The sequence below is a fragment of the Aulostomus chinensis genome, chromosome 11 (genome assembly GCF_037954235.1).
Source record: "Aulostomus chinensis isolate RoL2024-O1b breed Wild chromosome 11, RoL_Achi_v1.0, whole genome shotgun sequence".
Lineage (NCBI taxonomy): Eukaryota > Metazoa > Chordata > Actinopteri > Syngnathiformes > Aulostomidae > Aulostomus > Aulostomus chinensis.
The window spans coordinates 8,813,645-8,826,490 of record NC_141330.1 but is presented as its reverse complement, the minus strand read 5'-3'; the positions used below and the strand labels follow the sequence as shown (position 1 = coordinate 8,826,490).

The window sequence follows — 12,846 nt, the reverse complement described above, 5'->3', positions numbered from 1 at the left end:
CTATACAGCCGAGACTGAATCTTACATCATGTCCTTCTCAGTCCCAGTTGTGCCCCAGTTGCTTGCTCCTCTTCTTTCTCTGCTGTACTTTCTTCTCCCCATCCATGTCGTGTGTTCTCTCTCGCTCTCTCTGCTTCAATCGTCCACTGTTGAACAATAACCCCAGTGTGTGTAAGTGTGTGTGGTGCTATTTTTGGCCCCTCCAAGGCCACAAAGCTCTTCTCTCTTGCCTGTTCTTTCTCTCTCTCTCTCTCTCTCTCTCTCTCTTCTGCAGCTATATGGCAGAAAATAAACACATATAGAAAATGCAGAATATGGTGACCTCTAGGAATAGTTGAGCAGCCTCTGAGGCAAACATGTTTTGTGTGTGTTGTGTGTTTAACCCCTCCTAGCAGGCAGGTGGGGCACAGGGCATGAACATTCTTGGTTTATCACAACCTCCAGCAAGAACAAGACTTGAGGAGAATTTTGTCTCCATCCAGATGATTAAAAGCATGTGTTTCCAAACTGACAGACTTGTCTCAAACTGTAGACTTTTACAAAACCTCTAGAAAATTGAGATAAGTCTAACACAATTGTGACTCCGGTTGAAGTTATTGTGCTTCTATTTGTGATCCCAAATTGTTTTATCACTGACCTATAAAGATCTTGTCTTTCCAAATTAGGGAGTTTGTCAGATAAACCGTTTTTTATGGGTGCACAGGGTTTTCTGCCTTTTAAAGATGATCTGAAAACCATAAAAACCCCAATGAATTACCTGAAAAAAATTGCACTTATCCCTTATGAATCAAATTCCAGCGAAATCATCTTGCATCTTACTCCTAGTTCTTGGCTGCTGCTATTCAAGTCAGAGTTGCTTCAGCTTGCAAAACCTGTTCGAATATGTTTCTCCGCTGCGAGCTAGAGAGCCCTGTAGCCACAGACTGTACATATCTATATAAATAATTGATGCACGCACCCAACAGTACATGGAGATGTATCACCCTCAACTTAACCTGAATTAAGCTGGGAGACAGAGGTCTGTTAGCACAATAACTCTACACAAGTGTTACTGACATTTGCATCCAAACATGACTGGTATAGCACATTTATGCAGCTTGATGGGAATGCTATTGACCACGATTATATGTAAGAAGTTTTATTTGGTCTTGTTTGATATAAGCAGTTTTAGGTTGTAGGCCAGCAGAGTGCTGGTGCCTCTCTAGAACTCCTCTTCCTGGCTGAGCTGGTTCCTTCAGCTTGAAAGAGCTGTTTCTGGAGACCAATCTGACTCTCAGCTGGCCCTCGTCTTGCTTTGGTGGAAAAGAGTGTTGACATTTCCACTGGTGGCAGCGTTTAACATCTTCAACCACTTATTGGATTGATATGAGCTGCGAAGAGAAATGCAGCTAAGTGAAGCGATACTTTTCATTCTGTCGAATTTTAGTGAGGACAGTTAAATTGATCAGTACACTGAACAAATCGATGACTCCAAATCAAAGACTGATGCTGTCAACTCTCAGCTCTACAAGCTAATATGTCACTATAGATATTCTAATCTTAAAACTAATTGAGTTGACTACATTTTGAGTTCAGTCTCTTTTTCCAGATTATCAATTGCTACTGCCAGTCTCTTTCGGTCTCACTCTCTAGTCTTCCTCTACAACTGACCCACTGAATTCTAATGGACCCGATGGGAAGATTCGAGACACTTAAGTATTCATGTGTATGAGCTGATTACTGTTCTCCTCCACACGCTGAGCCCAACTCCATTTTTCTTTCCCTCCTTTCTCTCTAACTTCTTCAAGACTTTTATTATCCCTCCATCCCATCCCCTCCACCTACTGGGCTCCTGTTTCTTGGTCTCCTCTCTTCCCTGAGCCTAGAGCTTCAGGCAGTTTTACTTATCCAAGCAGCCGGGACAAAGGCAAGGCTGTGTATACTTGTGTATGAATGCGCAATAGGCTAATACTGTCTGACTCTCAAATTTTGATGCTTTTACAGACTCTCTGAGCCAACAGTGACCTCACCCCCCCCCCCCCCCCCACACACACACACACACACAAGCACTGGTTGTTTCCCATATTCACACTAAAGCAGAGCTCGGTTAAAGTAGTTTGATGCCATCTAACTGGCACTGATAGCTGCTCAGAGGCCCTGGCCCTTTACGAAACCCTGAGTCTGCAACTCCACTGTTAGTTTGACACAGGCCTGTCAGTTGATTTGCTGCTGAGTAGGATTCACAGCTCTGGGAATCTCTCCCCCTCATCTCTTTTCTCACTCCACTATTTTGTCTGACTGCCTGTCTGTCTGGCTCTCCCTGCTTCCCATCAGTCCAGCATCCACGTGGTTCTTCATTTCTAAATCAGTGTTCCGGTCAGTCATGTTTTTTTTGAAGCCATGCAGTCGTTGTTTTAGGCAGTCCAGGCAGGTTTATTTATAGAGCACATAGCAAAGTGCTTTACAGGTGAATACTTTTAAAAGTAAGAGCTGCAACTATTATCATTACCACGGAACTAAAAAATTTTCGGCAATTTGCAGTTATTTTCTGCATATGCTCGCGGTCAGGCTGAGCTGAAATTTATAAATATATCTAGTAGTTACTGTGTTTTACTGTCATTTATGGTGCACTTGTGTCTGTCCTCAACTCTGTAAGCTTTCTCAGTGAGGGCAGAGCTGACTTGCCTTGCAAGTCAGTTGGATTCTACACAGGTTTGTTTATGTGATTGGTTGAATATAGCATGTGATAGACAGATTGTTCATCCCATCACATGCTGAGTATTTCTGAAGGTGCCTGGCCTTTTCCAAAGACTTTCTATAAAAGACTTCCCAGATGGTTCTGTGTAATAAACTATCTGGTGTATCAGGTTTGGAGCTGGCGAGTCATCTGTGTGTATGCGCTGTACACTCATCGGACACACTCACAGCCTAATACAACCTTTGTTTTTTTGTGGAACTGAGAAATTGTGATTCACATGCAAATTGAACATTGGGTTTTGCATCCCTAGCAATGAATAACATTGGGTACAGAATTCTAGAAAATGAAATGAAATGAAGATACCATTTATTGTTCCCGAGAGCAGAATGTTGCCTCTTCAGATTCCTTGTTTTATGAGACAAATATTTCAAAACCCACTAATATGTGAAAAGTGAAACTAGCAAGTAATTGTTCATATTTAAAAAGCTGAAGCCTGACAGTTTTGCTTGTTTTCTGTTCAAATGACTAACTTCTTGCATGTTTCAAAGGCAGTTTTGATTTTCTAAAGTTGTGCAGTTAGAAGGCTGAAGATTAGGGATGATAGAAGCGACAATTACAGGTGAAATTCGTGATGAACTCCCAACAAATAGAATAAGAACTCAAGTGTAACTGTGCTGAAATGCAGCTGGGTTATGATGGCAATCTCAAAACACTCCTTCACCACTCAGCAGCATTTCTCCTCATCTTCTCAAGTCCTTTGTCATTTCCTTTCTATTTCACCCTTTTCTCACTTAGTTGCTTTCATCTCCTCATCCCTCCTCTCTCCTCTCGCAGTGTGTGAGAGAGTGGAGGTCATTGTGGGACTGGTGAGGGAAGCACATAGCTGGAATAGCAGCTGTGTTAGAAGTCTGCAAGGGGCCAGCTACCAAGATCACACAGAGGAAAAGAGGCATCCGAACTCCTGCAGGAGAGGAGGAGGGGGAAGGATGGGGGATGGAGGGAAGAAGGAGAGGAGGGGGATAAGCAATCTGACCTGGATGACAACAGACTACCAGACGAGCTATGATCTCATCGCTCCCTTAATCCCCCCTCCTTTCTTCCCTCCATCCACCCACTCTCTCCTCTCCCACTATCCATTGTCTCTCTTTCTCTCTCTTCCCACTCTTGTTTCCCCAATCTCCCTCCCCCGTGTCTTTTTCAATCTTTTCTCTTTTCTCTGCTTGTCCCAGTGCTCACCCCATCTCATTTTGCCTTCTTCTCTTTCACTCCCTCCCTGCCTCCCCCTTCACCCCTCTCCACTTGGTCCCCTTTGCATCACTTTCTGCCACCTGCCCCTCACTTTCCCCAACTCACAATGCATACACACCTCTTGACACACTCTCTCTAGTGTCCCAGGGCAGAGATTAGGCGCACCCCTATCGTCCACACCAGTCACTCCATTATTGATGCCGAGTGTGTGTGTGTGTGTGAGTGTGAGGCTTGCACATGCATGCTGTAATGGCTATCTGGTGTCTCCCCCAGGAGGGATGGGGTTGAGGGAGGAAAAGAGCCAAAGAGAAGGGAGAGTTGAGGTCAAAGAGGTTAAATGTGGTGAGGGGTTAGGTCCTGCTCTTGCCTGCTGCACCTCTCCCTCTCTTCTTCATCTTGACGCACTGATCTGACTGTCGCACCAACAGATTCCAGGAATGTTTCTGTTGGGTATACACGGCTGATGAAAGAGATCGGTGTGTGTGTGATAGTTGATCTAGTGTGAGTCAGGATAGCTCAGCTTGGGTTGGACACTGGGTGAATAGAGGGACAAAGACACCTGTTCTTGCTCACAGCATTCCTCTAAACATAATCCTTACCATCTCTCTCACACACACACTAACACACACATGCATCAAGTAAGTGATGGGAGTTGTTATTGCGTTGTCAGTGCAGAGGACTCATCATCCCGGCTCTTTGATGTAAAGGCTGTGACAGGTAAAGATGGATTTAGAGTTGTACAGTGGGTTTGTACTATAGCCGAGTAACGTTACCTGTGCTGTGGATAAGCGTTTATACTTCTGCAGTGCTCTGGTTGTGTCATGCTACAATTACACCACCGAAACACTGGTTGGCGTTGAGGCTAGTATATACCTCTGTGTTGAGTTTCACTGTGTTTTTTCAACAATGCGAACTGAAATGGTTGAAAAAGACTTCAGACCCGAGGAGGAGATGGAGTGGAAATGAGTTTGTGAAAATGCAAAATGTTATGTTAGAAGGCAGAGCAGTCACAGCTGATACAAAGTGTAGTTACATTTCTAGGGAATTTCATATCAGGCCACATCGTAGGGTATGCGGCGACATATACCTACACCACAGGTTATGGTGTTGATTTGATGCACAACTATAAATCAAGCTTCAAAGATTGAGTTCTACAAAGTACCTGAAACTTCTGTGGTATGTGAACACAACATAATAGAATTCTTGACTGTACTGCTGATGAACCAAATGATGAAAGTGAAGAATGCTGTGGTGCTTGTATACACACACACCAACGCTCCACCAGTCCTCTCAGTATTCGCAAGGGATTCATTTCACTTGGTGACCTGAAATATGATGTGTGTGACCTATGTGGTTCAAGCCAAAGTCAAAGAGATCATATTTGGAGACATTCACAGAGTTACATTAGCACTTGCCCACTGATTTACATGAGTACACACCCGTGACACTCCAGTCAGCTGCTCAGGGGCAGACTGAGCAGTTGTCCACTCGACAGTGGAACCTAAGGGTCAGTGGTTAAGATCCAGTCATTTATTCATCTCAGCCTGATTGGGGGTTTGACCAGCCACTTCTTGACTTGACTTGAGTGTGTTATTGTTGGACAAGCACATTTGGTCCAGCCGGTATATTTATGTTATCCCTCAGTGTATGCTTCTATGTTTGTAGTTCACTCAGGGTTTGATTATGCTACAAATGTTTGTTTGACTGTTTGAAAGATACAGAAGGGGGGAGGATGGCAAGAGAGAGAAAGGAAAATAAAGGTGAATGTTGTCTAATATGCAGGCAAACTGCTGCCTGCTTCAGGTCTGGAAAATCTGAGAGATCACATGAACAGATATGCAGTTGAGGTAGTTTTTACACCAATGGCAATTTCACATGTTGGTTTTAAGAAACCATGTTTTGTTAGAGTATCACAGCTGAGCAGCTTGCACTGCATCACTGGCCTTCCACTATCTACACAATTTTAAATGATAATGAAATCCTGTCTGGAATTTTGAGATGGAAAATGTGTAGGCATATTATACATTGTTAAACTGATATTCAGATATTTTAAATGACTGTTGAGTAGGTGGTTAAACTGAGTCATTCATGGACAAGCTTCTCAAATACACCACTGTGATTGGAGAAAAACATGAAGGGGGGGTTGAGAAATGCCTACGATTAATGAGTAAGAAGACACATAGGAAGATCATTTTCCTTTCAGCAAATTTTTACTCAGGGAGGCTGGAAATTTAAATGTGCCTTCTTCTATCCATTCCCTTCTTTGCATAAGAATCAAATCTGAGTTGAGTATTCTTTTTTTTAATGAAAAAGGTTCCAGCAGCAACACTTGTGTGTGCAGATTCATACACGTCTGGCAGATGTGCCACCAACATTATTTAGTGTTATGCAACAGTGACCAAATGGTAAGAGCAGGTTAGTGCAGCCCAGATTATCAGGGCTATCTATCTCTGCCTCAGGCTGTCATCCAGTAAATCCATCGACAGGCCTGTGCATCCATAATCTGATGATTTGGGCCTGGTTGTTTCACAATTTCCAGTCCAGCCTGTCTCATTTCCTCTGTTGCCATTTGCATGCTGTGCAGTAAATGCATTGCAAGCACTGACTTCATACAGGCCTTATATATATCTTTCTGTGGTAATAAAGCCATGGATGAAGAAAAACAAATGAGCAAGCAAGTGGTTTTTATCATCAATGGGCTGTTAAAGTGATGCTTCCCTCCAAAGGTGTATTTTGCTTGTCAAGTACTCATTAATAGTTGTTTTGAACTCATTAAGGCAATTTTCTCTCCTGCATTACTTCTGTGGGACTCCAGAATGAACAAAGAAACATAAACAACAGAAAAACAGACATGTTTGGATGGGCCACCGTTAGCTGCAAGCACAATATATGTGAATGGATTTTTCAGCATTCTGGAGTCACAAAGAAGTAATGCAGGAGAGAAAATTGCCATAATGAGTTCAAAACACCTATTAATGAGTACTTGAAAAGCAAATTACACCTTCAGGGGGGTGGGGGAGTATTGCTTTAACAGCCCATTGATGATAAAAGCTTATTGGGAGGGGGAAAACAAAACATCTTTGTGGGTTCATGACATGTATTTGTAAGTACTTTAAATGTGAAATACACTTTGATGGGGAAGAATCACTTAAATTCATCTGATTTTGACAGGTGTCCTGTTTCTAATACTCCTTTTAATCTGTGTGTTTCATGTGTTCACCACACACACACACACACACACACACACACACACACACACACACACACACACACACACACACACACACACACACACACACACACACACACACACACACAAAGTTGCAACCTGTACTCATGTATAGTGTTTCTCATAGGGTCTATTGTATTGTATTACCTGATGTTATGCGGGCAGTTTTATTTCTCACTTCTGTTATTCGATATGTTGTGATGCTTGACTTCTACATTATCTGCAGTGTCTGCATCACATACTATAAAAATAAAAGATGATTCTGCCAGTAGATTAGTATGATGATTGTTAGTGTGATGAATTATAGTCAGGGCTAAATCTTGCGCTGCTCAATTGTGTCACATTTTCATGATCACCCAGGCGACAGAATGTTTGTGGGAGATGTTCACAAACATCTTACGAACAGAAACATGAGGCAGATGAAACTCTTAAAAAATTTGTACATTGGGTCCCACACATGCTCATACAGTCATACATCCACGCCCGCTGTCTCGCTCTGTGTCTGTTTCCTTTGAGCAGCGGGTGTCTAGAGATGGAGGGACAGACGAGAGATGACTGGTCATGTTGTTTTTCTTTGGTCATTGGAAAGAGTGACTGCATGAGAGGAAAGAGGTGGAGGAGAGGTGGAAACGTTTTTCATACGCCTCACCGTCCTGTAAGGCCCACTAAAGCCGCAACTCTGTGTGTGTGTGTGTGTGTGTGTGTGCGTGCGTGCGTGCGAGTGTGTGTGTTTCCTGTGAGGAGCTACTGTGGTGAGGTGGTGACCTAACGACAGCTGAGGAATGTGGTTTATACAAAAACCTGCAATGGTCTTCGTTAGATGGAGTTTTTATAGGCCTCTGTGGCTTCAGCAGGTTAAGGCAATTCAGGTTCACTGCCTCTCCCAATATTGTTTAAAATGTTTCCTTTTCTTTTTGCCGAACATATTTTTGCCCTTTTACTGTATCAAATGATCCAATAAAAGAGAAAATGCCCCAGAATGACCCTTAAATTGATTGAGCTGACATGAAAGGGGGGAAATGCATAACAGAAGAGGAAAGGGGATTGAGAAAACAACTATGTGCCATGTGAAATATGAATGAGGACACTCAGCTCTGTGCTTGACTAAGCTGTGCCGTTATGTGATCTATACTTGGCGAGACACTCATAATCCTCTTTTCGCTTATAGATCCACTCACCTGAAACAGCTACAACTGCTGACTCCTAGTTAATCATGCCTTCTTGTCTTTTTCCTTCCTTCAAATAAGTTAACTGTCTGGAGTCAAATCAGTTATTCAGTTTAATTTTAAGGTACATGTACATTGTTGCTCACAGCTATCATTGTAACCCTTCACTCTCTCTGTATTACAGGATTCGCCTTCCCAGAATGGGCTTACAAGCCCGAATCGAGCCCTGGATCCAGACAGATCCAGCTGTGGCACTTCATCCTGGAGCTGTTGAGGAAAGAGGAGTATCATGATGTCATTGCATGGCAGGGGGACTATGGCGAGTTTGTCATCAAGGACCCAGATGAAGTGGCCCGGCTGTGGGGTGCCCGGAAGTGTAAACCCCAAATGAACTACGATAAGCTGAGCAGGGCACTGAGGTAGAATGTCCCAGAGACTTGTGGAATATGCTGCTTTCCTCTGTGTGTCTGTATGTTTTCACAAATACAGGGAAATCCTACATGTTGACCATATATGAAAATTAAAATTCACTAAAGACCTTGCAATCAAATGACATCTACATATTCAGTATCAATACAGAAATAGCCACAGTGCTAATATACAGTACATCCACACTGGTGTGAACAGAGGAATTATACGGTGAGTATCAGCTTTGATGTTAGCAATAATTACACCAAGAAAGATGAAGTTTCTGGAACAATTACTATGTGAGTATCCAAAGTTGTGCAAAGCACACCCTGTGTCAGAGCCCCAAAATGGCTATTAAAGATAAAACAATTAACCAGTGTATGAACCTGAGCACTCTGAATATGAGGATCACATACACCATCTTGTTCCTACCAGTAATTAAGTGTACATATTGAAATGAGAGGCATCTCTCTCCTTGGTGCTGAAAGACGCACCGTACTACAGCTGTTCGCCACAGATGTCCTTCGTGATAGCATCTTGATGAAGTCGGTTTGTTTTATCAAACACAGTTAGGATTTATTGAACCTCAGTGATGAGTCTCTCTGCTGTGTTGAACGCAACGCACTGTACATTTGGAAGGCTTTTGATTGGCTGGTTGATATAAACTGCTCTGAAAGTGATCCTGACATTATTGTTCGGCACTGTTGTTGTCGTTATAGTTGTGGTGGGGATAGTTATTGAGTCACTTTCAAAACAATATGTTCATAGTTATCATAGCACTCAGGAGTGTTTCAAAGCCCATCATGATCAGCTTCTAAAAAAAGCTCACATGAATCACAAGGAAACAGGCCAGATAAGTCAGAGTCTACTTTTGGGATGGAAAATGTCATATTTGGGGGGGGGGGGGGGGGGGGGGCTGACTTGTTGTGGTGATCTAGATAAGCTCCCCTTAATGTATGTAGGTATATCATCTGTGGAGTTTGAGTAAATTGACTGATAGTTCAAGGAGGGAATGTGGCGTGTTACCCAGACTGAAGGAGAAGAGAACTCGCCACTGACTGGGAATAGTGTCAGGTTTGGCAAGGACGTCCGTGGCCCTACTGTCAAACAGGAAGAGTGCCAGACTTTTACATTTCTCTGGACTTACCTGACTGGAAGTGTTTCATTGAGACCTCACATTGTCAAACCCTTGGCTCAGTTTCTCCCAGACATTCCAGTAGTCCTGTTGGTCACTAATAGCACTTCCCCAAGCCCATAACACTGTTTCAAGACTGACCCTGGCCACATGCCTTCACACAGTATTAACCTACACCAGTTTAGCTCCTATTAGGCTCCAAGGAAAGTTACAACACTGACCTGTTTGGCTGTTCACACCTTGAAACTTGGTAGTTGAAGTTATATCCTTGAGTACCAACCAAGCCAAGCCCATTAGTGTGTTACAACAGGGATTTGGCAGTGTTTTGATGGTGGCCTTACTTGCACTCCAGGAACTGATGTTTTATAAAATATGACTCGTACAGTTTCCTGGTCACCTTTTAATGCTGGATGGGTGCATTATCACCGTAAGCAAGGAACTATTAACGTTAACAACATTATGAGGACCAAAAATCAACACTTTTCACACCCTTATTTTGAACAATAATTGAGAAGAATAATAATAAATAAAGAATAATCTGGTTGACCAGAGGGAAAAACAATGGATAGTAAAAATCCAGAGGTGCAGTGGATGCAGTCATCCATGAGTTACTTTTAGCCAACAGCTAAAGGTTAGCATTCAGCCACTTTTTTTTGCTAACTTTGCTGATTGTAGTGCTACATGTTATAATAGGAAAGTTCCTTAAGTGTCAGGAAACTGTGTGTTTTCATATGTGTGTGTTTTTTGTGTTTGGAATACACTTTTGTGTTTGGTATAAAAGAGAAGAGAGATTAGGTGTGATCTGTAATAGCATAGTACACATTTATGTGTTCCGATGAACATGATGTCACATTACTTTCAGGTAGACATTATGCAGTGTACCGTCTTCCCACCGTGACCAGGAACATGGGCGCCATGTGAAAATGCTCTATTGCAAAGGAGATTAATTGCAGAAAATAGATCAAATCTGAGCTACACACCACATGCTTCTGATTTTGTTTTTTGATTCTATAGATAAATATTATCAGAGTGTGATTTGATTATATAAATATCTCGGCTCATTAGTATTACATCATATTGCCATGGCACCAGGTTACAGTAAGTACAGCCTGTCATTGTGTCATCGGCTTTGTTTTTTTTACATCCAAACAGGACCAAGATCAAACTAAGAACCATAAAGAAACCCACATTACTTAATCATTTGTAAGTAGATGAATTGAATTGCTTCCTTTGGGATGGTGGTACTCATATCGGCTCATTTACACTGGTTGAGACTCAAAGAATGTCTGTCACTGATGGGAATGTAGGGGAATTATCATATATGCGATGTACGCACACACACATTCAGAATCCGGATTTAGAATTCCTGAATTGGAAAGACAAAGAATGTGGTTGGGGATCCTCGTGTTCAGGCTGTTTATTTATAGCATAGTCCATCCTCTCGAGCTGTAACAGATTTGAAGCTTAAGCTGCAGTAAGTGCTTATATATAGTGGGTCTTAGTGGCCTCTGATGGACCGGCTTCACAGGCTGATCATCAACTTTTCTACACAGAAGTCTTTCCTAGTGTCTGTCTGGCACTCCCTGCCTCTTCTGGTCAAGTTGTTCCCCACTGGGTCGATAAATTGAGCTAAGCCACTTTTGGCTAAAACTGAGAAGGAGACAGTCACCCAAGTCCATGTTTTCACCTGATTTGACTCTAGATCTGTTGTAGGGATGCATGATATTGGATCCCCCCCCCCCCCCCCAACATGTTACTTACTCCGATACTTTTATACGACTGATTTACAGCAGTTTTATATAATATACACGTTTTGTACAAACTGAAAAATGCATGCACACATTGGAAATTTGAAAAAGGGATGTTTTTTATTTTTCAGAAAGTAGAAAACATCTTAAATCATGCATTTGCTGCAGTGTTTCCTCATCATAAATAACAGAGGATGAGCAAAGAAGAAGATACTTGAGCAAAGGATATCAGCCATTGGACTGATACCCATCCCATGCCATCCATCCATTTTCTATTCCGCTTATCTGTTAAGGGTCGCGGGGGACTATCCAAGCTGACACTGGGTGAGAGGCGGGGTTCACCCTGAACATGTCACAGGCCGTCATAGGGCCATCAGGAGCAGTTAGGGGTTCAGTATCTTGCTCAAGGACACTCCAAGATGGTCACCTGGGGAAGTGAGGATTGAACCAGCAACCCTTTGGTTGTTAGAAGGTCACTCTACCACTGAGCCATGCCCCCCCCCCCCCCCCGTGAACCAGTACCAATATATTTAACACTGACTGATAGATCCCAATGCCTTACTGATACTATTGTGTAACCCTAAAAGAGTCACTTCAAATGAAGCCTCTCAAAATAGAGAGCAAGAGAAATGTGTCAGGAGGACTGTTGGCACCAAAGATGAATAAAGTTATGAAAAAGGCACTCCAACATACATGTAGAGTCCCCATATGGTGCCAGCTGTTGGAGTGCAGGCCAACTTTAGTCCTCTAATGGTGAAAACCAAGAGGCCGCTAATAATGGAGACCACAATCAGCATGTGGCAATTAGCATCCACACACAGTCACACATACTTGAAAAGCCACGTCTGTTTTGAAGTGTGCCTTTTGTCACCCAGCCAGCCTTTGTGATTATAAATTGTACCTCGATGATCTTATTCCTTCCTGCCTGCCATGCACATGGTGGAAATTCCCTTTATCAGGGTTGCTGTATTGTGCGTGGACCTGTGCGTATGTGTTGCCTTTCCGTTGAGGGGACACAGCCTCAGTCTATGCGTCATCTTGATCTCCCGCTCCCACGGCCGCTGCGAAATTCCCACTCCTGTTGAGAGGATTACACTCACACTGTGTAAGTGTGTGTGTCTGTACACAAGTGTGCGTGCACATGTGTGCAAGTGGACATGACAACGATGAAAGGTTTAGTCTTGTCATTCAATTTATTAATGAATAAGTGTGTTGCTCTGTCACATGATGGTGAA

At 42.8% G+C, this 12,846-nt stretch overlaps 1 protein-coding gene across 1 annotated transcript in view; it reads left to right on the top strand.

Annotated features, from left to right (window-relative positions):
* The window catches only part of erfl3 (Ets2 repressor factor like 3), a 48,205-nt gene that overhangs the window by 25,588 nt on the left and 9,771 nt on the right, over positions 1-12,846 (top strand). The window contains exon 2 of the mRNA XM_086218151.1: positions 8,505-8,739. Within this exon, the coding sequence (XP_086074277.1) occupies positions 8,505-8,739 (235 nt within the window). The remainder of the gene's footprint in view (positions 1-8,504; positions 8,740-12,846) is intronic.